This window comes from Leucoraja erinacea, chromosome 14 (assembly GCF_028641065.1).
Source record: "Leucoraja erinacea ecotype New England chromosome 14, Leri_hhj_1, whole genome shotgun sequence".
In the NCBI taxonomy this organism is placed as follows: Eukaryota; Metazoa; Chordata; class Chondrichthyes; order Rajiformes; family Rajidae; genus Leucoraja; species Leucoraja erinaceus.
In genome coordinates, this window is record NC_073390.1 from 2208578 (window position 1) to 2231301 (window position 22724).

General features: G+C 40.8%; 1 protein-coding gene across 1 annotated transcript in view; it reads right to left on the reverse strand.

Moving 5' to 3' along the window:
- psmd2 (proteasome 26S subunit ubiquitin receptor, non-ATPase 2) overlaps nucleotides 1-22724 on the reverse strand; it is a 63045-nt gene that overhangs the window by 18950 nt on the left and 21371 nt on the right. Inside the window, exons 7-14 of the mRNA XM_055645373.1 lie at nucleotides 21568-21712; nucleotides 18956-19016; nucleotides 13396-13542; nucleotides 13210-13316; nucleotides 9508-9635; nucleotides 5425-5512; nucleotides 4831-4993; nucleotides 11-112 (exon numbers count right to left, since the gene is read on the reverse strand). Coding sequence (XP_055501348.1) covers nucleotides 11-112; nucleotides 4831-4993; nucleotides 5425-5512; nucleotides 9508-9635; nucleotides 13210-13316; nucleotides 13396-13542; nucleotides 18956-19016; nucleotides 21568-21712 — 941 coding nt within the window. The remainder of the gene's footprint in view (nucleotides 1-10; nucleotides 113-4830; nucleotides 4994-5424; nucleotides 5513-9507; nucleotides 9636-13209; nucleotides 13317-13395; nucleotides 13543-18955; nucleotides 19017-21567; nucleotides 21713-22724) is intronic.

Genomic DNA, 22724 nt, shown 5'->3' on the forward strand with positions numbered 1-22724 from the left:
CCAAACTAACCTGCATATGCACAGACATCAACCAGCGTATTGGCAAAGCTGCGGAAAGGCTCAGAAACCACTTCTAGCGCAGCTAAAATGGCCTCAATGGCCTCTCCTTTTCCTATGAACACAAATATATAACATCAACTTTCTTCAGAAGGATGGCTTTACTTTGAAGACTATTTCTGTGTGTACAAGAAAGTCACTAATGCAAAATTACAAGTAGAAATACAAAAAACTCACAAATATAAGAAATCTAATTGATGCGCATGATGCTTGATCAACATTTTAAAAAGGGAACCCTCAATGAAAAATTCAGAGATGCAGGAATAAATAATCACATTAACTAACAACACAAAAGCATATGGCCCAACCAATCCACACCTTAGTCCCCCTCTGTGTAAGAACGAACTGCAGATGCTGGTTTAAATCGAAGGTAGACACAAAATGTTGGAGTACCTCAGTGGGTGAGGCAGCATCTCTGGTGAGAAGGAATGGGCGACGTTTCGGGTCGAGACCCTTCTTCAGACATGCCAGGGGGCGGGACAAAGATAGAATGTAGGCGGAGACAGCAAGTCCAGTGGGAGAACTGGGAAGGCGATCCTTTCGCTTCCCAGCATTTTGTGTCTACCTTAGTCACCCTCAATGTAAACACACAGTTCTAACCAAGCACACCAATCTTATACCTTTTTGAAAATCTCCCCATTTCCTTCTCTTGTATAATTAAATCTTGATAACTCGATCTGCTTTGATTTTTAATACAACTCTAAAAATACACTCTAAAGATGTTTCCTCCCCAAGGAAGGATGTACGGCTATGGAGGAAGTTCTGTAAAAATTCACAAGATTTATTCCTAGGATTACAGTTTGACATACAAAGCAAGATTAAACATTCAAATTGTTATGGGATTTGAAGAATAAATCAGTTAATATTTCTCTGTCTGGGGTATCTGAAACAACGATTTAGGACAAATATGAGAAGATGTTTGTTCACCCAGAGGGCGGTGAATCTTTCGCATAGTCTCCTGAAGAAGGCTGCATCTCCATTGTTAATTACATTTAATTTAGAGATTGATACAATTTTAGATAAACAAATTAAAGGATGTGGCATGAGTTCAGGCAAATGGCACTTAACTAAAAGATCACCCTTGCTTTTAATGGCAGAAGATACACGAGGAAGTGAATAGCCTACTCTTCAAGCCCTGTCCCACGAGTTCATTCCAAAAGCTCTCCCGAGTTAAAAAAAAAAATCAAACTCGTGGTAACCACGGAGAACGAACGTAGCAGCTACTTCGGAGCTTGGGGACGTCTCTTAGTGCTAATGGCAGGTACTCGGGAAGACTCGCTAACGCAGGTAAGCACTGGAAGACGTGAAGATTTTTCAACATGATGAAAAATGTCCACAAGAGCCCCGAGTACCGACGAGTGGCCATTACCGTAAATCTCCAAGTTCGAATCAGGGCAAACTCGGGAGAGCTCTTGGAATGAACTCGTACCGTGGGACAGAGCTATGAGGTTCTTACATCAGGTAAACTTAATAGGCCTTTAGATTTTTTTTTAGCTTCATTGGACTTTGGTTAGGCCACATTTGGAGTATTGTGTGCAGGTCTGATTGCTCCATTGTAAAGTGAGTGCAGAAAAGATTTACCAGAACTTCACTTTTCCCTTCCCATCCAAACGATCCCCTCCCCAGGTACTTTCCCCAGCAACTGCAGATGTACAGCCTGTCCCTATACCTCCTCGCTCACCTCTACTCAGGGACCCCAGCAGTCATTCCAGCTGAGACAGAGGTTCACGTAGACATCCTCTAACCTCATCTACTGCATCCATTGTTTTGTCGATGCAGTCTCCTGTACATCGACGAGACCGAGCATATCAGCATGGTCAGTCAGCACCTTTTATATAGAAACATGGAAAATAGGTGCAGGAGTAGGCCATTCGTCCCTTCGAGCCTACACCGCCATTCAATATGATCATGGCTGATCATCCAACTCAGTATCCTTTACCTGCCTTCTCTCCATACCCCCTGATCCCATTAGCCACAAGGGCCACATCTAACTCCCTCTTAAATATAGCCAATGAACTGGCCTCAACTGCATTTTGTGGCAGAGAATTTCAGAGATTCATATGTGGAAGATAGTCTTATGAATCCGATTGAGATTTTTTAAAGTGACCAAAAAGGTTGATGAAGCCGTAGATGTTATCAACACGTACTTCAGAAAGGCATTTGATAAGGTTCCGCATGGTAGGCTGCTCTAGAAGGTTAGATTGTATGGAATCCAGGGAGAGTTAGCTGACTGGATAGAAAATTGACTTCATGTAATGATGCATGTAATGATGGTGGAAAATAGTTTTTTCCGACTGGAGGCCTGTGACCAGTGGTGTTCCTCAGGGATTGGGGCTGGGCCCGTTGCTGTAATTGGTTTATATCAACCATTTGAATGAAAATATTGAACGCATGTTTAGTAAATTTGCAGATGACTCTAAACTAGGTGGTATCGTAGATAGCGAAGATGGGTATCAAATATTACAGCAAGATCTTGATCAGTTAGGCAAGTGGGCCGAGCAATGGTTAATGTGTAAGAAAACACTGCAGATGCCGATTTAAACTGAAGATAGACGCAAAAAGCTGCAGTAACTCGGCAGGACAGGCAGTATTTCTGGAGAGAAGGAATGGGTGAGGTTTCAGGTCAAGACCCTTCTTCAGACCGGTTAGGAATAAGGGAAAGAAGATATAGACAGTGATATGGAGAGATAAAGAACAAAGAATTAAACATATGCAAAACAAAATGACGATGATAAAGGAAACAGGACATTTTAACCTGTTTTGGGGGGGGGGGGGGGGGGGGGGGGGGGGGGGGGGGGGAGGGGGCAGAGGGAGAGGGATAGGGAGCAAGGGAGCAAACCGCCCAAGCTAAATATGAGATGTTGTTCCTATAATTTGCGTTTAGCCTCACTCTGACAATGGAGGAGACCAACAGAAAGGCCTGTGTAGGGATGGGAAGGAGAATTAAAGTGTCCAGCAACCAGGAGATCAGGTTGGCTCACATGGGCTGAGCGAAGGTGTTCCGCGAAACGATTGCCCAGTCTGTGTTTGGTCTCGCCGATGTACGAATCCACATCTTGAACAACGCATACAGTGGATGAAGTTGGAGGAGGTGCAAGTGAACCTCTGCCTAACCTGAAAGGACTGTCGGTGTCCCTGTACAGAGTGGAAGGAGGAGGTATAGGGACAGGTGTTGCATCTTCTGCGGTTGCAGGTGAAGGTACCTGGAGATTGCTCCGTTGTAAAGTGGTTTGGGTGGGAAGGGATGAGTTAACCAGGGAGTTGCAGAGGGACGAGTCTCTGCGAAAGACGGTAAGGGGTGGAGATGGGAAAATGTGGCTAGTGGTGGGATCCCGTTGGAGGTGGCGAAAATTTCAGAGGATTATGTGTTGTATGCGACAGACTGCTTCCCACCCTGCTTCATGCAAAGATTCTACCCCCTACTCCCAATTCCTCCGTCTACACCACATCAAGATGAGGTGTTCCATACTAGGACATCCGAGATGTCTTAATTCTTTAGGGAACAGAGGTTCCCCACCCCCATCATAGATGAGACCCTCACTCGTGTCTCCTCGGTACCCCGCAGCACCGCCCTTGTTCCCCCTCCCCCTCGTCGCAACCTTCCACCCATGTGGTCTTTGTCCTAAACATTATGGAGGGCACTGTAGCTGAAGATAACAGTTTTGGTTCTCAAGGGTAAAATTCATTTTTAGATTGCATCCATTAATCATTGTACTGAAGTCTTCGGTATTGTATGATCCCCATGGTGGACAGGCTTACTGGAAGTTATCTATGAAGTAACACTATTTACAAACTGGCTGATTTCTATTCTTATCTCACCGTGAACTACCAACTTGGAGAGAAAGCAAAGAGGGATAGTTAGCATTGATCTTGCACTATAAATTTTATTTGCTTTGAAAGTATTAAGCTTTATTACTTATGAAGTGAGAGGATATTATGTATACAAAATTGTGAAGTAATGGTGGGAATTTATTTAAAGAGAAATTGGGAACTTGCAGATCTTTTCATGTTAAAAACTTAGAGGGCGAGCCAATAAAAATAAATGAATAAACTAAGAAATGAAGACAGGAGATAAAGTTAAAATCGATTTAAAGCTGAAGAAGGAAGAGAAACAACTCAGATGTCAAAAGAGGTAATCTTACAAATAAATATTTTGATGAAAAGGCACACTACAGGACACTGTCAATTTGAAGATTACATTTAATATCTGCTTTGCCTAGAGCTTTTATGGAAAATAAAATATTAGCAAAGTGGTGAATTCTTAGATGCTTGAGAACAAGCTGTTGAGCATCATTATGGTAGATAAATGGGTCTCTGCGGATGGCGAAAAGGGGTGGAGATGGGAAAATGTGGCTAGTGGTGGAGATCCCGTTGGAGGTGGCGGAAATTTTAGAGGATTATGTGTTGTATGTGACGGCCGATGGGGTGGAAGGTAAGGACAAAGACCCATCATTTATTTATTTGCCTCTGTACTCCACAATTTGAGATATGTAATAGAAAAAAACAAATGTATAAAAATGACCTTTATTAAAATTTGACAATGTGCACTTTAACCACATGTGATTTTTTTTCTATTACAAATCTCAAATTGTGGAGTACAGAGGCAAATAAATAAATGATGGGTGTTTGTCCCAAACATTATAGAGGGCACTGTAGATAAATTAATTAGACAGAGAACAGATCACACCTTGGCGGTGTTTAAATCATATTCACAAGGCAATCAACAAAAATAATGTAAATGAGCACTTTTATTGCCACAATAGATAGTCTTACCCAAATGGTTGAGACCTAAGCCTAATGGTAACCACCTCGCATAAGTGTCTTTCAACTCTTGCTCAGATTTATCCATTATAGTTTCCAAGATGGTGGAATTCACATCCCCATTGCAGGAGCCCACTGCAATCATTCCACATGCTAAAGCCGTCACACCTATTACCTAGAGATATTTGAAATTAAAGGATTAGATAACTGCTCAACATATGAAAACGTCAATAATTTAGCATAATTGATACATTTTAATAAAAGGACAGTTAATCAAGAACTTACTTCAATAATAGAAGCTAAGCTTCATTGCAACATTACAAGCATATTATTTGCACACAGTAGTCATTCCCAATATATCCTTGAATCTCCATTTTTAATTATGATAGCATCTAAGCCACTCTATCATGTATCAAAAAGTAATATGTAGCAAACATATGCTCTCACAATCAGATCAAACCCAAGTATCACTGACTGTTTAAATTATCCCAGTTTGGGACCAACTTGTTCAATTTTGTGCAGCACTATTTCAATGAGGCTTAACCAGTCGCGTTAAATCAAAGCAAAAATTCAAATCATCAATATTGGGAGTTTCGTTTACCGTACCTCCATGCTGGATTTAGAATCTCGAGTCACAGGAAGCAACAGAGCCAATACATCTTCCCGATTAGAGCCTGCATAAGCCAATCCAAGCCTGCCAACCATTAAATTGAAGAAAACACACAATGATGCAATTTGTACAAAGGAAACAAATTAAGGAAGAATAAATTGTGCCCCTTAACAGCTGTTTATTCCAGTTCTGTACATTTCAGCTCTTTGGCTCACCTAGCATATTACATTGCGCAAAGGGTGCCCAGATTGTCCTTTGTGGATTTTGTTGCGTGTAGTTCACTGCTATAACCAAGGAGGTTGAGCTCATGGATCTCCACTGTGGTTAATAACAGGGCATTTGTTTATGTTGGGTGAACCCTGTTTTCATCTAAATAACAGATTTTCAGCATGAGGCAAAGATGTTGGCTATCTTTTTTGTGGACTGCAAGTTTAAACCCTTCTGTGATGGACTAGCCAAATCGTTCTGTATGGTGAGGTTACTGTTACTTATGACTTTTTCAATCACTGTCCTCGGCTCTTATTTCACAACTAGCAACAGAAATCATGGCTACTTATCTGTGCCTGGAAGATCCTTCAATGCTTTCCCCACTACCCCAGTGTCATTAGTTAGATTGCAGGGAAACAGTGGAACAAAGAGAATATCCATGAAAGGATGAACATGGATGTTCTAAAGTGGCACATATGGGGCATCTTAAATGAGATTAAACATAGTTGTGGAATGTGTGGGTAATGATGCGGCAGTGGGATATGTCCAGCAGGTCAAACTTCACCCTATGAAACTACCCACTAATCCCCTTCACCGCTACCGAAACAAACTTATTTTCATTCTTTCCCAGTGCTGATGAATGGTTCTGGATCTGAGAGTCAATAATTTCTTTTTCCATAGATTCAGCCTGAACTGCTGAGCATTTCCAGTGTTTTCTGACAATCACAATTTCTGTTCAAAAACCCTCAAAACTCTTGGAAGACTTCAAGGGCCATTTGCACAGACACAGTTGTGGCAATTCAGAGAATCCCACTATTCCCAAATATCTACAGATGCTTTGCTCAGCATTTGAAAGCAATGCACAGGTAGCATTCTGTATGGTAGAATATATATTGTGTCACTACTGACAGAGTTCAACACCACCCAGAACTTGGATGCAGCAATGGTATTGCTGGATTTTCACTTGGTGTGGCCGTATGGCAACTCAAATTTCACTGTACCTTAATTGGTACATATGACAATAAACCCATCTTGAATATTGAACAGCATGATGATGGGTAACTGCAGAAAACCCAGGGTTTCTCATACAATAGCTGGAAATCCAACGTTCTGCTCTGTTAAATATATGCGGCCTCAAAGCAACTATAGAAAGGCTTCAAAGTCAATGCCAATTTAGTTGTAATCAATACCCTAGCCACTGGAAGATAACCATCACTAATAACAAAGCTGATTAAACTTTCTTTACAAAACAAACTGTTCACACCAATCATCCTTACTGAAAAGCAGAAAGATGAAGAGTGTGTTTATGATGGTGTGCATCCTTACAGCATACAGGCTACCCTAAAAATTTAACAATTAGATTTCAACATTTTTCCGATTTTTATTAGAAAAATTATTAGTTTAAAATAAAATGTTTATAAATAAATTAAATAAATTAGGCCCTTGACTAGCTTAAGCAGTTTATAGAATGACAATCCACCGCATACATTAATAACACTAAAAAGAATGATGCCTTTGTCTACAAAAAAATAGCACTGACAACAAGCTTGGAAAATCTGCTGAGATTGATGCAATTTATTTGCAAATTCTCAAGAGGGATAATTGGACTTTCCAAATTACAACCTCCAAAATTACCAAATCCAAAATAATCCCTGAGGACTGGTGGCAATGGAAAATACAGGATTAGTGCAGGTGGACGATTACATGGGAATTGATAGGCGGAAGGGCCCATTTCTATGTTTCTATTTCAGCATTGCACAGGTCTATTTATAAATCATTATCTTTATATCAGAAAAAATACTTTATAACCCTTAGAATTACCATAACATAGTTCTTTTGCCTGCAATCTACATCATTTGATCTGCTCATCCTTAACTGGATAATAAAAGCGTCAAGAGCCTGGCTCCTAGTTGGGGGCTTCAGAGGGAAGATATTTTGTCCAAGCCCTTGTACACATTACCCAAACTGTAATTGTTAAAAAGCACAGTAAAACTCTCAGGATCATTAGCACTTTACATGAACCTTTCTCAACATCCACATCTCCTTGCGGTAAATTTCCAAAGTTTATCTCTGCTGACTACATTGTATGGCTTATACTAGTAACAACCTGAGGAAATAGCAAGCAGGATATTCACAAGAAATGTGTAACTCCTGCTATATTTTTTATTTTTTGCTGGCAGAAGTGAATGCTTCATGTTCAATTAGGTTGTCGGCACTGCAAAAAATCTGGCAGAGCAGTTATTGGGTGATGTAAAGCATGGAAAACATGCTTATTTCTCCAATAAATATTTTTCAAGAATGTAGATCATTTCTCAAATGGAAACAGGAAACTAGGGAGGGAACATAAGGCTAGGATTGGATGGGAAGGATAATTTGAATTTCACTGAAATAAAAGACAAGTTAAAATCTTCAGCACTGAATTATTTCATTAGAAATCTGTAATTGCATTGAAATGCAAGTTTTAGGAATGCAAAGCTAAACATTTACAAACGTCTAGTTTCAGGGAAAGTCATTCTGGTTTTCTTGGGCTGCTCATGCACTTTTAGCCATCTCTACCACAGTTCAAAATAAATCTTCCATAAATTCACGTGAAAGCAGTGATAGGATCGGTCAAAGTCAGCATGGATTTATGAAGTGGAAATCATGCTTGACTCATCTACTGGAATTTTTTGAGGATGTAACCAGGAGAATGGGTAAGGGAGAGCCAGTGGATGTGGTGTATCTGGACTTTCAAAGAGCCTTTGACAGGATCCCACATAAGAGATTAGTGTGCAAAATTAGAGCATCGTGGTATTGGGGCTAGTTTATTGACATGGATAGAGATCTGGTTGGCAGACAGGAAGCAAAGAGTAGGAATTAACGGGTCCTTTTCAGAATGGTAGCCAGTGGGGTGCTGCAATTTATATTAACGATTTAGATGAGGAAATTAAAGTTGACATCTCCAGGTTTCCGGATGACATAAAGCTAGGCGGCAGTGTGAGCTGCGATGAGGATGCTATGAGGCTGCAGGGTGACTTAGATAGGTTGGGTGAGTGGGCAGATGCAGTATAATGTGAGGTTGTCGATTTGTGGCAAGAACAGGAAGGCAGATTATCTGAATGGATTCAGATTAGGAAAAGGGGAGGTGCAACGAGACCTGGGTGTGCTTGTACACAAGTCACTGAAAGTAAGCATCCAGGTACAGCAGGCAGTGAAGAAAGCTAATGGCATGTTGGCCTTCATTGCGAGAGGATTTGAGTTTAGGAGCAAGGAGGTCGTACTGCAGTTGTATAGGCCCTGGTGAGACCGCACCTGGAGCATTGTGTGCAATCTTGGTCTCCTAATTTGAGGAAGGACATTATTGCTATTGAGGGAGTACAGCATAGGTTTACCAGGATAATTCCTGGGATGGCAGGACTAACCTATGATGAAAGAGTGGGTTGACTGGGCTTGTATTCACTGGAATTTAGAAGGATGAGGGTATCTTATAGAAACATAAAATTCTTGAAGGATTGGACAGGCGAGATGCAGGAAAAATGTTCTCGATGGTGGGGGAAGTCCGGAATCAGGGGTCACAGATCAAGAATAAGGGGTAGGCCATTTAGGACTGAGATTAAGAAAAAGTTCTTCACCCAGAGAGTTGTGAATCTGTGGAATTCCCTGCCACACAAGGCAGTGGAGCCAATTCACTGGATGATTTCAAGAGAGTTAGATTTAGCTCTTAGGGTAAAAGGAAAGAGCAGGAATGGGGTACTGATTTTAGATGATGAAAACAGCACCAGGACAATAATTCCAAATTCCGTATGCTTGGAAAAAGATATCATGCATGTACAGCATCAACAAGCTGCAGTTGAGGATAGCTAATTACTTTCAATGCCTTAATGAACACTTACCCAAAGATGGCTCCAATTCTCATTGTATTACTGCTGTGTAGGACATAGTCGGAGAGAAGAGCAAGAGCTGGATCACACTCATTCCGGACACCAGAATTTACAATACCACATGCAAGCAAGGCACCAGACTGGGGAAAAGAATACATTCATAAATTAGCACTTTTATCTGATAAATACATTATAATAATAGACTGTTAGGGCTTGCCCATTTAACCGACCGCAGAAACAACCAATCCCCGTCCACTGATACTCCGCCTAGCGGAGTTGGTCCTTGCCCTTAATAACTTTTTGTTTGACTCCTCCCATTTCCTCCAAATACAAGGTGTAGCTGTGGGCACATGCATGGGCCCTAGCTATACCTGCCTCTTTGTAGGGTACGTCGAACAATCTTTGTTCGAGGCGTACCGTGGCCCTATCCCCGAACTTTACCTCCGCTACATCGACGACTGCATTGGTGCTACCTCCTGCACCCACACACAACTCACTAACTTCCATCCGGCACTCAAATACACCTGGACCATTTCCACCATTTCTTGGCCTCACTATCTCCATCGCAGGTGATAGACTACTGACTGACATCCACTAAAAACGCACTGACTCCCATGGCTATCTGGACTACACTTCTTCCCACCCTGCTTCATCCCCTACTCCCAATTCCTCCGTCTACGCCGCATTTGCACCGAGGATGAGGTGTTCCACACCAGGGCGTCGGAAATGTCTTAATTCTTCAGGGAACGGGGGTTCCCCATCTTCTACTATGGATGAGGCTCTCACCAGGGTCTCCGCCATACCCAATGACTCTGCTCTCACTCCCCATCCCCCCCCACTCGTAACAAGGGCAGAGTCCCCCTTGTCCTCACCTTCCACCCTACTAGCCGTCACATACACCAAATAATCCTCCAACACTTTCGCCATCTCTAACGTGATCCCACCACTTGCCACATCTTCCCATCTCCTCCCCCGTCTGCTTTCCGCAGAGACCACTCCCTCCGTAACTCCCTGGTCAATTTGTCCCTTCCCACCTGAACCACCCCCTCTCCTGGCACTTTCCCTTGCAACCGCAGGAAATGCTACACTTGTCGCTTTACCTCCCCCCTTGACTCCATCCAAGGACCCAAGCCGTCTTTCCAGGTGCGGCAGAGGTTCACCTGTACCTCCTCCAACCTCATCTATTGCATCTGCTGCTCTGGATGTCAGCTGCTCTACATTGGTGAGACCAAGCGTAGGCTTGACGATCACTTCGTCCAACACCTCCGCTCGGTTCGCAATAACCAACCTGGTAGCTCAGCACTTCAACTCCCCCTCCCATTCCGAATCCGACCTTTCTGTCCTGGGCCTCCTCCATGGCCAGAGTGAGGACCACCGTAAATTGGAGGAGCAGCACCTCATATTTCGTTTGGGAAGTTTGCACCCCAGTGGTATGAACATTGACTTCTCTAATTTCAGGTAGTCCCTACTTTCTCCTCCCTTTCTCAGCTCTTCCTCAGCCCACTGTGTCCGCACCTTCATTTCTTCTTCCCCCCCACCCCCACATCAGTCTGAAGAAGGGTCCCAACCCGAAACGTTGCCTATTTCCTTCGCTCCATAGATGCTGCCTCACTGAGTTTCTCCAGCATTTTTGTCTGGCCATTTTATACAATTGTTTTTGTACTACATGTTTATTGTCCGAGTTAAAGGGGAGGTTAGCCCAGTTTGCTTTTTTTCCACAATAGTAATCACCTCATTACGGTTGAAATATTCCAATCGTTAACCATATATTGTACTGGACATGTCTGGTTTAAAATGTATTTTTAAATTAAACCGTATATCCTTAGCGATATCTGGAGCAAACTCCAGACTTGAAAATTATCTTCAATTCTGCTTGATCCAAAGAAAAGCTTTCTACTCAACCTCTACATCTGCAGGTTACCTACATTTGCAGGTTAATTGGTTTTGATAAAATTGTAAATTGTCCCTAGTGTGCAGGATAGTGTCAGTGTACGGGGTGATCACTGGTCGGTGTGGTCTAGGTGGGCTGAAGAGCCTGCTTCCGTGCTGTATTTCTAAACAAAACTAATCTGCAGTTCTAATAATTAATTAATAATATAAATATTTAAAGCAAGTTTCAGCTACCAGGTCATTAAAAATTTCAACTTGGAAATTCTGCTCAATGCACTTTTTTGAAATGCATGAAATAGACAGTAAACAGGACTAAAGCAGCATTTAATAATGTACGCCTCTGAATGTTAAAATAAAAAATATAGTAGCCTATGCAATCATTGTGAAAGTTAAAAGCAGCCACTGGAAATGGAATTCAATTTTAAATCAAAACATTTACTTTGAGGAACAGTGTGACACATTTGTTTAATTCATTAAATTAAGTGCAGTATAATGTGGATAAATGTGAGGTTATCCATTTTGGTGGCAAAAACGGGAAAGCAGACTATTATCTAAATGGTGGCCGATTGGGAGATGCAGCGAGACCTGGGTGTCATGGTACACCAGTCATTGAAGGTAGGCATGCAAGTGCAGCAGGCAGTAAAGAAAGCGAATGGTATGTTAGCTTTCATTGCAAAAGGATTTGAGTATAGGAGCAGGGAAGTTCTACTGCAGTTGTACAGGGTCTTGGTGAGACCACACCTGGAGTATTGCGTACGGTTTTAGTCTCCAAATCTGAGGAAGGACATTATTGGCATAGAGGGAGTGCAGAGACGGTTCACCAGACTGATTCCTGGGATGTCAGGACTGTCTTATGAAGAAAGACTGGATAGACTTGGTTTATACTCTCTAGAATTTAGGAGATTGAGAGGGGATCTTATAGAAACTTAAAAAATTCTTAAGGGGTTGGACAGGCTAGATGCAGGAAGATTGTTCCCGATGTTAGGGAAGTCCAAGACAAGGGGTCACAGCTTAAGGATAAGGGGGAAATCCTTTAAAACCGAGATGAGAAGAACTTTTTTCACACAGAGTGGTGAATCTCTGGAACTCTCTGCCACAGAGGGTAGTTGAGGCCAGTTCATTGGCTATATTTCAGAGGGAGTTAGATGTGGCCCTTGTGGCTAAGGGGATCAGGGGGTATGGAGAGAAGGCAGGTACGGGATACTGAGTTGGATGATCAGCCATGATCATATTGAATGGCGGTGCAGGCTCGAAGGGCCGAATGGCCTACTCCTGTACCTAATTACTATGTTTCTATTAATGTAAAGTTATGTAATGCAATTATCATCCAATTAGAAAAATAACCAATAGTAAAAGAACACTTAAACCAGTGCAATAGATATTGAAATGTTTACATGGCATAAATCTGAGGTATCAAATATGTGCAATACATGATACCGACATATGCATGACCATTGTTATATTGAATTGGGAAAAAAAACAATTCTCTCCAGTCCAAAATTGACAAACTGGACTCCAGGGACATTATTAATTCGAGAGGAATTAATTCAATTACCAGCCTCAAAAAGACACTGAACAGGTAAACATGGAACCAGCATTACCTCTTCAACATGTTTATTACGGGAACGTCAGCGGACGATAAAAATCACATTAAGTTTGCATTCTTTATTGGATATATTAGGTGGAATGAATTGTGGGATGTTTTTCACAGTTAATCCTATATTACACAGTCGTGAAATGGCATTGAAGGTGCTCTCTGCTATTTGGCCCAACCTCAAATAATTTTAGGACTCATAAAAGTCATAAAATAATTTCATGACTCACCTTAATGTAGTCTTCTGATGAATACAAATACTTGTCAATTTGTGTCAATCCACCATCAACATCCCAAAGTAGTATCATTCCCAATGAAGCTGCAGCACTTAGCATGCCTGGCAAAAGATAAAGCTGGTTAATGAACAAGCTCAGGTATCACTTATGGCTTTTCAACACCTGTCAGGATATACTCACCATGGTCTTTGTTTTTGTAAAGCCATTTATTACCATCTTCTGTCAGCAATTTATCTTGTCCAAATGCAGCATTCACAAAACCATTAACAAATGAAGAAGCTAGATTCATTCGAGCAGAATCAATCTGGGAACCAGTGCTGCCGAAACCTGCAATTTTAACAAAAATAACCCCACAATTTAATATTAGCATAATTAAACACTGTGCATTATTTAGTCCTTTGAATAATTTTTCTTTTTAAGCATATTGCTTAATTATATTAATTAATCATATTAATATCACTAAATGCATTCATATTGTCTAGCTGAACTGTTAATGATTACAGTGTTTTTCCATTTTGTTATTCTTCTCTAGATTTCCTTTTCTCTCCAAGGGCCAATTGACAATCACAAGTCAATGTGCTTCTATGGTGCAGAAGAGTGGATTTACTTGCTCAAACAAACATTGTTTCATAAATGTTATACCATGTTATACCAGATAACAAATGTTATACCACAAGCTCATCTCCAATCACGAGGAACTTGGGAGTCAACATTCACCTCTGCAACTGGATCCTCAACTTCCTGACCAACAGACCACAATCAGCGAGGATAGGTGCCAAATAATTCTCTACGGCAATCTTCCACACTGGTGCTCCGCAAGGATTTGTTCTTAGCCCCCTAATATACTCCTTATACACTCTTGACTGTGCAGCCAAATACCAACCCAAATCAATTTACACGTTTACAGACGACACCACTGGAGTGGACCAGATATCAAATAATGATAAAACAGAGTACAGGAAGGAGATTGAGAACCTCATAACATGGTGCCAAAACAACAACCTCTCCCTCAAAGTCAGGAAGAAACAGTAGACTGTGATTGACTTCAGGAAGTGAAGCTGTACACACACCCATTGCTGAATTAGAGAAGGTCAAAAGCTTCAAGTTCTTAGGAATAAATATCACCAGGAATTTGTCCTGGACCAGCAACATTGCAGCAATGGCCAAGAAGGCACACCAATGCCTCCACTTCCTTGGAAGGCTTAGGTCGTTCGGCATGTCAACATGCTCACCAACTTCTACAGATGCGTTGTAGAAAGCATGTTATTGGGATGCATCAAACCAGTATGGTTTGATAACCAAAAGAAATTGTAGAGTTGTGGACATAGCCAAGACCATCACGCAAACCAAATCAGTTTGAAGAAGGGTCACAACCCGAAACTTCACCCATTCCTTCTATCCAGAGATGCTGCCTGCCTGAGGTACACCAGCAATTTGTGTCTATCTTTGATTTAAACCATCATCTGCAGTTCCTTCCATCTACACCACGATGGCTCAGCAAGGCCACCAACATAATCACGGTCTCACCCTGGTCACTCCCTCCTCTCCCCTTTCCCATCGGGCAAGAGGTACAGAAGCTTGAAAAAGCATACATCCAGACACAGGGACAGTTTCTTCCCAGCTGTTATCAGGCAACTGAACTGTCTTCTCACCAGTTAGATTGTGGCCCTGACCTAGCATCTACCTCATTGGAGACCTTTGAACTATCTTTTTTTTGCGTGCTATTCAGTCAACAAAAAGACGATACATGCTTACAATCAAGCCACAGTGTACATATACAGGATAAGGGGTATATCATCTAGTGCAAGATAAAGTCCAATTAAAGATGACCCCCTTCCCATCCATCCTGCACGGCTCACCCCTTCATCCTGCACCGCTCCCCCCATCCATTCTGCACAGATCCCCCCCATTCAACCCCACTGACATCCCCCGCACTCTCCCCTCACAATTTTACCTACTCCAACCAACTCACTAATCCCCCTGCCTCAATCCATCCAATCCCCACTTATTCAAACCCCCCCCCCCCCCAACCCTATTGAGCTGGAAATGTCTTCAGCTAACATTGACTATGTTTGATAACGGAATGCAATCAAATATGTTTTAATTCCCAATGTTATTATTTGTTTTAATCCATAAAGATGGATTAATTAAATTTTGAACACGTGAAACATTAAAACCGCAGCAGTGGTCGATTGTCACTGACACGTTATTACAGAATTCATTTTAATGGCAAATCAATGCTGTTAATATGGAGTATCAGTACTGTAGTTATTTAATGAGCAACATTCACAACTATACGTTGGATTTATCCAGGTTTTACTTCAACAGTCAGTCATGTACATCACAAATTTGGTCAGGAGATATTTCAGTTGAAATTTTAACGTTAATTCTGAAGTGGGACTGATGGAAAAAGCGTTTATCAACAATTTTTTTTTTTTTAAATGGTGCTTACAAACTGGGTATCTTCATTGCCACATACATCTAATCTGAATGTCCGGTAATGTGGCGTCTTGACACCTTTAAATATATTACCAAACATTTGCTGCATTTATGTCCTTTGGCCATCTCTTGTTAGTTAGTGTAATGTTTAACCTGTCAGATGGGTATAGTCAGTTTTAACAGCTATTATCATAAAATGCCTTTAGAAAATTCCTTGCAACCTGTATATTTTGTTGTGGATAAATTATGTGGGAAGCGAGAGTGTTTCTGTACCAATAGCAATAACGACCTATGCTATGGCCATGTCATGATAATTTTCAGTCCTTCACAGAAAACATGCTTGCATCAATCTGTAGTGTGCATGGTTAAGCATATATGTTATCAAGGTCCAGGATTTATTGACACAGGTTGATCATACGCTGAATAATCCAACCACATGTTTGTTTGGAAGTGGAAAGAAATAATAAAAACTGCATTAATGGTAATGTGTAAAAAGGGTTGAGATACCGTATTATAATTTTGCTGCATGTCATTGTGGTACATGTCTTGTCAGTGTGCATGTCTTGATTGGTGAATATGTTAGTTAGACTTTATTTGAAGCAGAAATAATATGTGAATGCATAATTCCGACTTCGTCCGAGCACACGTCATGCAAGCCGTCTTAAATGACCACCTAAAATGTCATTTGGCAACCTAAAAAGCTGCCAAGGTTGCCCGGCTGGCAACAGGGAAAAAAAGTTAAGCGAGAGCCCTGATCAAGGAGGCCTGGATACACCGAATTCAATGGGAGTCAGGAGAAAGCCCTCTGCTGGTTGGAATCAAACTTAGCACACAGGAAGGTGGTTGTGGTGGTTAACTCTTAAGCACCCCAATCACAGGCCATCCTTTTAGGACTGTCTTAGGCCCAACCATATTCAGCTGGTTCACCAATGTATGTCCTTCAATTGTCATGTCGGAAGTAAAATTATTTGCTGGAGGTTAAGCAATGGGCAATGTTTCCGAATGTTTGCTCCCCCCCCCCCCCCCCCCCCCCCCCACCCACCCCCACCCATTGAAGCAGTCCATATCAAATGCAACAAGATCTGGACAATATCCAGTCCTGGGATGATAGATGGCAAGTAACATTCACACCACTCAAGAACTAGGCAACAGTATCCAATCCAGCTATCATCCTGTGACATTCTGCGGCATTGCCATCACTGAATTCCGCACCATCACAATCGAGGGGTTACCATTGACCAGAAAGTGAACTGGAAGAGCCATATGCACAATGCAACTACAAAAGCAGTTGAGGAATCCTGAACTTGCCTCCAAACACCCCAAAACTTATCCGCCAATGTTCAAGTAAGGAGTTGATGGAATACTCTCCACTTGTCTGGATGAATGCAGATTCAACAACACTCAAGAAGCTCAACACCACATAGAACATAGCAGCCCATTTGATAATCACCCCACACACAACCGTTCAGTCACTCCACCAATGTACAGTAGCAGCTACAGCTGTATCATCTCCAGGATGCACTGCAACAACTCACCAGGTTTCCATCAACAGCATTTTTCAACCGCCCTACATCTACCAGCTTGAAGGTCAAAGGGCAACAAAAGCATGTGAACACAACCTCTTGGATTACCCTCCTAGCCACACCCAACACCCACTTGGAAACATCACTTATTTTACTGTTGCTGGGTCAAAATCCTGGAACTCCACCTATCAACATTGTGGGCACCAAACTGCTGTGGTTCAAGAAGGCAGCTTACTACCAGCTTCTCAAGGGAAATTAAATGCTGGCTAGGCATGCAAAGTCCCCCCTTGAATTAAAAATAGATGAGAAAATTAACACTAAAATCTGGTTATATTACAATCTATGAAAAGTTGCAGGTACTATCACCTCATCTCCACAACATAACTCATGTCCACATTCAAACACTGCAAGCCGTCGTGTGGAACATACAAGATCGAACAGTAGAGCATAGCACAGGAAAAGAGCTTCTCTGCTAATACGAGTAGAATAACGAGGTGGTGATAGACCAAATTTACTTGTCATGCTCTCTCTTGTCAGGGAATACCTGGTCATTTTTTTATATTGCTAAGTTGACATGTATCATAGAGGTACAGAAATTATCAGTTAGATCCTGCCTAGTTCTGTAGTAAAGGTGTTCATCACGAGACCAAGTGTCTTTCCTGCATCTGGTGCCTTAAGCTGTACTTGATATTAAAATAGAGTACAGAGAATAGTCTGAAACCAGCGTCAGATAATGGTTTGGAAAGAACTGCAGATGCTAGTTTAAATTAAAGTTAGATACAAAATGCTGGAGTAACTCAGCGGGACAGGCAGCATCTTTAGAGTGAAGGAATGGGTGACGTTTCGGGTCGAAACGACACCCATTCCTTCTCTCCAGAGATGCTGCCTGTCCCGCTGATTAACTCCAGCATTTTGTGTCCACGTCAGATAATGGTTTATGTGCTGTATGGTTGTTGCCGATTTTTCAGTCATCTTCACAGATCTCGGCTCCTTACACCATTTAATACCCCCAGTTTCTACGGAATACCTGGCCTTTTCCCCATCAATCAAAATGAATCACTATATCACATTCTTGAACATTCATCTGTACTTAGCAATCCAGTTTTAACTTTCCCTTTTGAGGTGCAGTCATCCACAAAAATAATTGTATTTGGACACAAATCCTCCAATATATATGTTGAACAGTGGTTCAAAAGCTGAAGGCTGCAGAACTCCAATTCACTTTCTACTAGTCCAATATGCTTTAATTAACTCAATTTTTCATTTTGTAGTCTGCTTTCAATATACTGACCATTAACGTCGATATATTTTGAGTAATCCATGTATACTCTTTTCAATTTATTCTGTATCTGGACTTTGGATATTAATTACCAGGGATTTTAGCATATTTCCTACCACCAATTTTCAATATTAATTGGTCTGCAATTACCTGTGATTAGTTCCATCTTACTTGATGGGAGTTATAACTACTGGTTGCCAATTCTTTAGCAGTATTCTCACATTATTGAATTTTGCATATTAATGTAAATTGTGACACCATAGAATAGCATAATTAAAAAAGGCAGATAACATTATACATAAATTAACTTTTTTGGTTAAGAAAGAACTGCAGATGCTGGAAAAATCGAAAATCACAAATGAACTTTTTCAGTTTCACTTACAAATACAGCATACCATCTGAACAAAGTGTTACTGCATTATAAATGTGCTAACAAACTCTAATGGGGAAAAAAAAGTGTAACCATATCATTCTGAAGTTTTAATGTTTAGAAACTTACGGTTGTTTTCTAAATGCGTCTTATAAATATCCTCTGGAACTTTAGGCTCCATAATGTCCAGCTAAGGAGAGAACATATTCATCTTAAATCACCAATTTGTTTGCAGATTTCAGTTTTTGCAATGATGCTTATTTAGTAGGCTTGGCATTATTCTTTTTACATTTTAACCTGCTCTTCCTCATCTCTGAGGCAAAGTTCAACATGATTTTAATGAAACCTGCAAATAGGGGAGTCTAATAGAGAACATTTGATGGTTGAATTCTGTTGGGTTCCAGAAAACAAAAAAGATTACAATGTGAATTCAAACTAATGTTTTATAACAGTCAAATGTACTTGGCTTCAGAAGTCAGGAGCAACAATGTAAACTTTTCCCTTCTGTGGTACAAACCATACCAGCAGACACCTTATTTAGAGTGTATAATGTCGATTCCTGGGGACCTTAACCCAAAAATCCGTCCTTCCCCAACCAGATTATGAGCCAAATTCTTATTAATTCTGAACTAACCTGCTTTTTGCGAGTAGATCATGCCTCTAAGTACCCTGCTTCTGCTCATCTCCCCAACTAACAAGGCTTACCTAGAATAGTAACTAAAATAATTCCCAAAACATACCAAGGTTTGCTGCATCAGGTATAGCACACAAGATTCAGAGTCATTCTTGGACTGAGAAGGCGAGAAAATACTTCCAATACTTGCATTTTTCTTTTCATAATTCTCATATTACCTAGTGGCAATTAATATCTGATTTACTTAAATGACATTGTGTGATATTGAAATACCTACATGCTTATCTCTTCAGGGCAACACCATCACACCAATAATTACCAAGAAACTACACCAACTTTCCTTGATGTACAGAATCAATAATGCATTAAATGTCAGCAATTTTCTGACAAGCTTTTTTCTCGACTTCAACCCCATCATTCTAACCAAAATCATCTCCAAACTCCTATACCCAGGATTTACACTACCCTTTGCAACTGGATCCTCGATTTCCCGACTCAGATTGCAAACTGCAAGGATGGACGCCAAATCATCATGCATGATAAACCTCAAACCTGATGCCCTATAAGGCTGCATTCTCACTCATTTCATTTACTCCTTACACTCACAATTGAGCAGCCATGTAAACCTGTCCTATTTGCCTGTGTTTGGCCATATCCATCCAAACCTTTTCTATCGATGTAACTGTTCAAATATCTGTAAACATTACTATTATACCTGCTTCAACTACCTCAGGCAGTTCCTTCCATATCCCACCATCCTCTGTATGAAAAAATTGCCCCTCATGTTCAGAGTAAACCTTTCCCTCACTGTAAACTTATGCTCTCTAGTTCTTGATTTCCCCAAAATTGGGAAAAAGACTGCATTCACCCAATTAATACCATATGATTTTATACACCTCTACAAGATCACCCTTAGCCTTCTGCACTCCAAAAAAAAGTCCTAGCCTGCCTGATACCTCCCAACTTAGGTCCTCGAGTCATGGCAGCATCCTCAAATCTTCTGTGCACTCTATCCAGCTTAATCTCCAATGACTTAATACGTGCACCGTAGAGGGCATCCTATCTGGTTGCATCACAGCTTGGTATGGCAACAGCTCAGCCCAAGACAGCAAGAAATTGCAGATGTGAATGCCGCCTGGTTCATCACAAAAGACTTTCCCCAATTGACTTATGCACTTCATGTTGTCCCAGGAAAGCAGCCAATGCACTCAAAGCCCATTCACATCCTGGTCATTCTCTCTTCTTCCCTCTCCCATCAGTTAGAAGATAAAAAAGCTTGAAAGCACATTTCACCAGATTCAAGAACAGCTTCTTTCCTACTATTATTATGGTCCTGAATGGACCTCTAGGGATGAGGTCCAGATCTCCTAATCGATCTTGCAGTGGGTCTTATACTTTCTTTCACCTCTGTAGCTTTAACACTATTGTGTGTACTCCGTTTGCTTTCACTTTTGCAATACCTGTACTCGTGTATGGTATGATTTACCTGGATAATATGCAAAGTTTTTCACTGAACTTGACAATGATAAACCAATATCAAATGTTGTCCAACCCTATCCAGATAACCACTGGAGTGATTAAACCGCACAGCATGAAAACAGTCCCCTCGGCCAAACTTTTGCTCGCCTACCAAGATGCCCATCCAAGCTGAATTTTGGCTCTTATCCCTCCAAACCTTTCCGGCCCAGGCACCTGCCTCTTAAATGCTGTTATTGTACCTGCTTTAAATTTCCTGCTCTGGCAGCTCAATCCATATACACATCATTCTCCAAATGAACAAAATGCCCCTCAGATTCCTATTAAATCTTGCACCTCTCACCTTAAAATGTCCTCTGGTGCTTGATTCCCCTACCTGAGGTATAAGATTCTGTACATTCCCCCCATCAATTCCCCTTATGATTTTGTACACTTCTATAAGGTCACCAGCACCTGCAGTTTCTCGTTTCTATATACATTTTAGGTGGATGTGTTTTTCTGTTAATTAAACACATCCTATAATCCAACCATATATCACGTTTATTCAGGTTAAGCGTACTCCAGAATACACTTGGCTACAGTTTATAGCCCAAATTGAAGTTTTATTTTGCTAAATTCAAAAGCTACTTACTTCTCTTGCAAGTGCCAAGAAATTACTGTTCAATTGAACATTGGACATTATTTCCGTCAGATCTTCATAGTCTTCCACATCCTCATTTAGCTCCAAGAAAACTCCGTGACGACCCAACATAAACGCTACTTGTTTCTGAATAATACTGTAGATCAAATTAAAAGAACAATATTACACAAAGATCATTCACTGGTGTTTGGCAGCTTAATGCCATTATTTCCTTTACATCCAAAAGACAATGAACTCTAATGAATGTCCAGTCTGGTTCCAAAAGATTCAGCACACGGGTCAAAGATTTGTGAGCTCTTTATATCGTCCATCAAAAAAGCCCCTAATGATCTTCCTTTTCTAACCAAAAATGTGGATATTGATCATATATATGGATATTCAATAGATCAAATGTGGGCATTAAGACAAAATGTTCTCATTCTTAGTTCGAGCACTAAAGCATATTTTAATCATCAGCTCACTCACAAAAACGCTATTACAGGTTTTTACACGTAATACACCTGCACATTTAAAAATAGTAGGACTAGGAACAATGCACTTCATATTTGTAGAAACCATTTCCTCAAATTAGTTGAAATGTTCTTACTTAAAACAGAATCTACTAATATTTGCATGTAGACGCAAAATGCTGGAGTAATTGGCAGTATTTCATATCTAATATTTGCACTTTGTTTTGTGTAATTCCTAGAATAGCTGCTGTCAAGTAATATTCCATTTACTTCAGTGACATCTGGGTCAGTGCATTGATAATTATTTCCTGGAAAACAGTTCTTGATGCAAACAATAAAGCGTCAACTGTTCATTGCTTTTTTAATCTGGCTATGGGCAACGCTATAGAACGCTAAAAAGCCCATGGACAGCTTGGGGAGCAGTTCCTACTTGGGGGGGGTTGGGGGAGTGGGATAGCCATTTAGAAGTTAGATTTTACTATGAAAATAGTATTTTAATTCATATTATTATGAACTTTAAATCAATTAGAAACTGATGCAATCTTGACAAAGTGTCCCTCCTGAAAATAACAAGATAAATGCTCAATAAATATTGGGCTCAGTACATCTAAACTCTAATGAGGAATGCAGGCATAAATAATGCCCATCCATATAAGTGAATTATCAATGGGTGCCCAGTAAATCATATTGGACATGGAA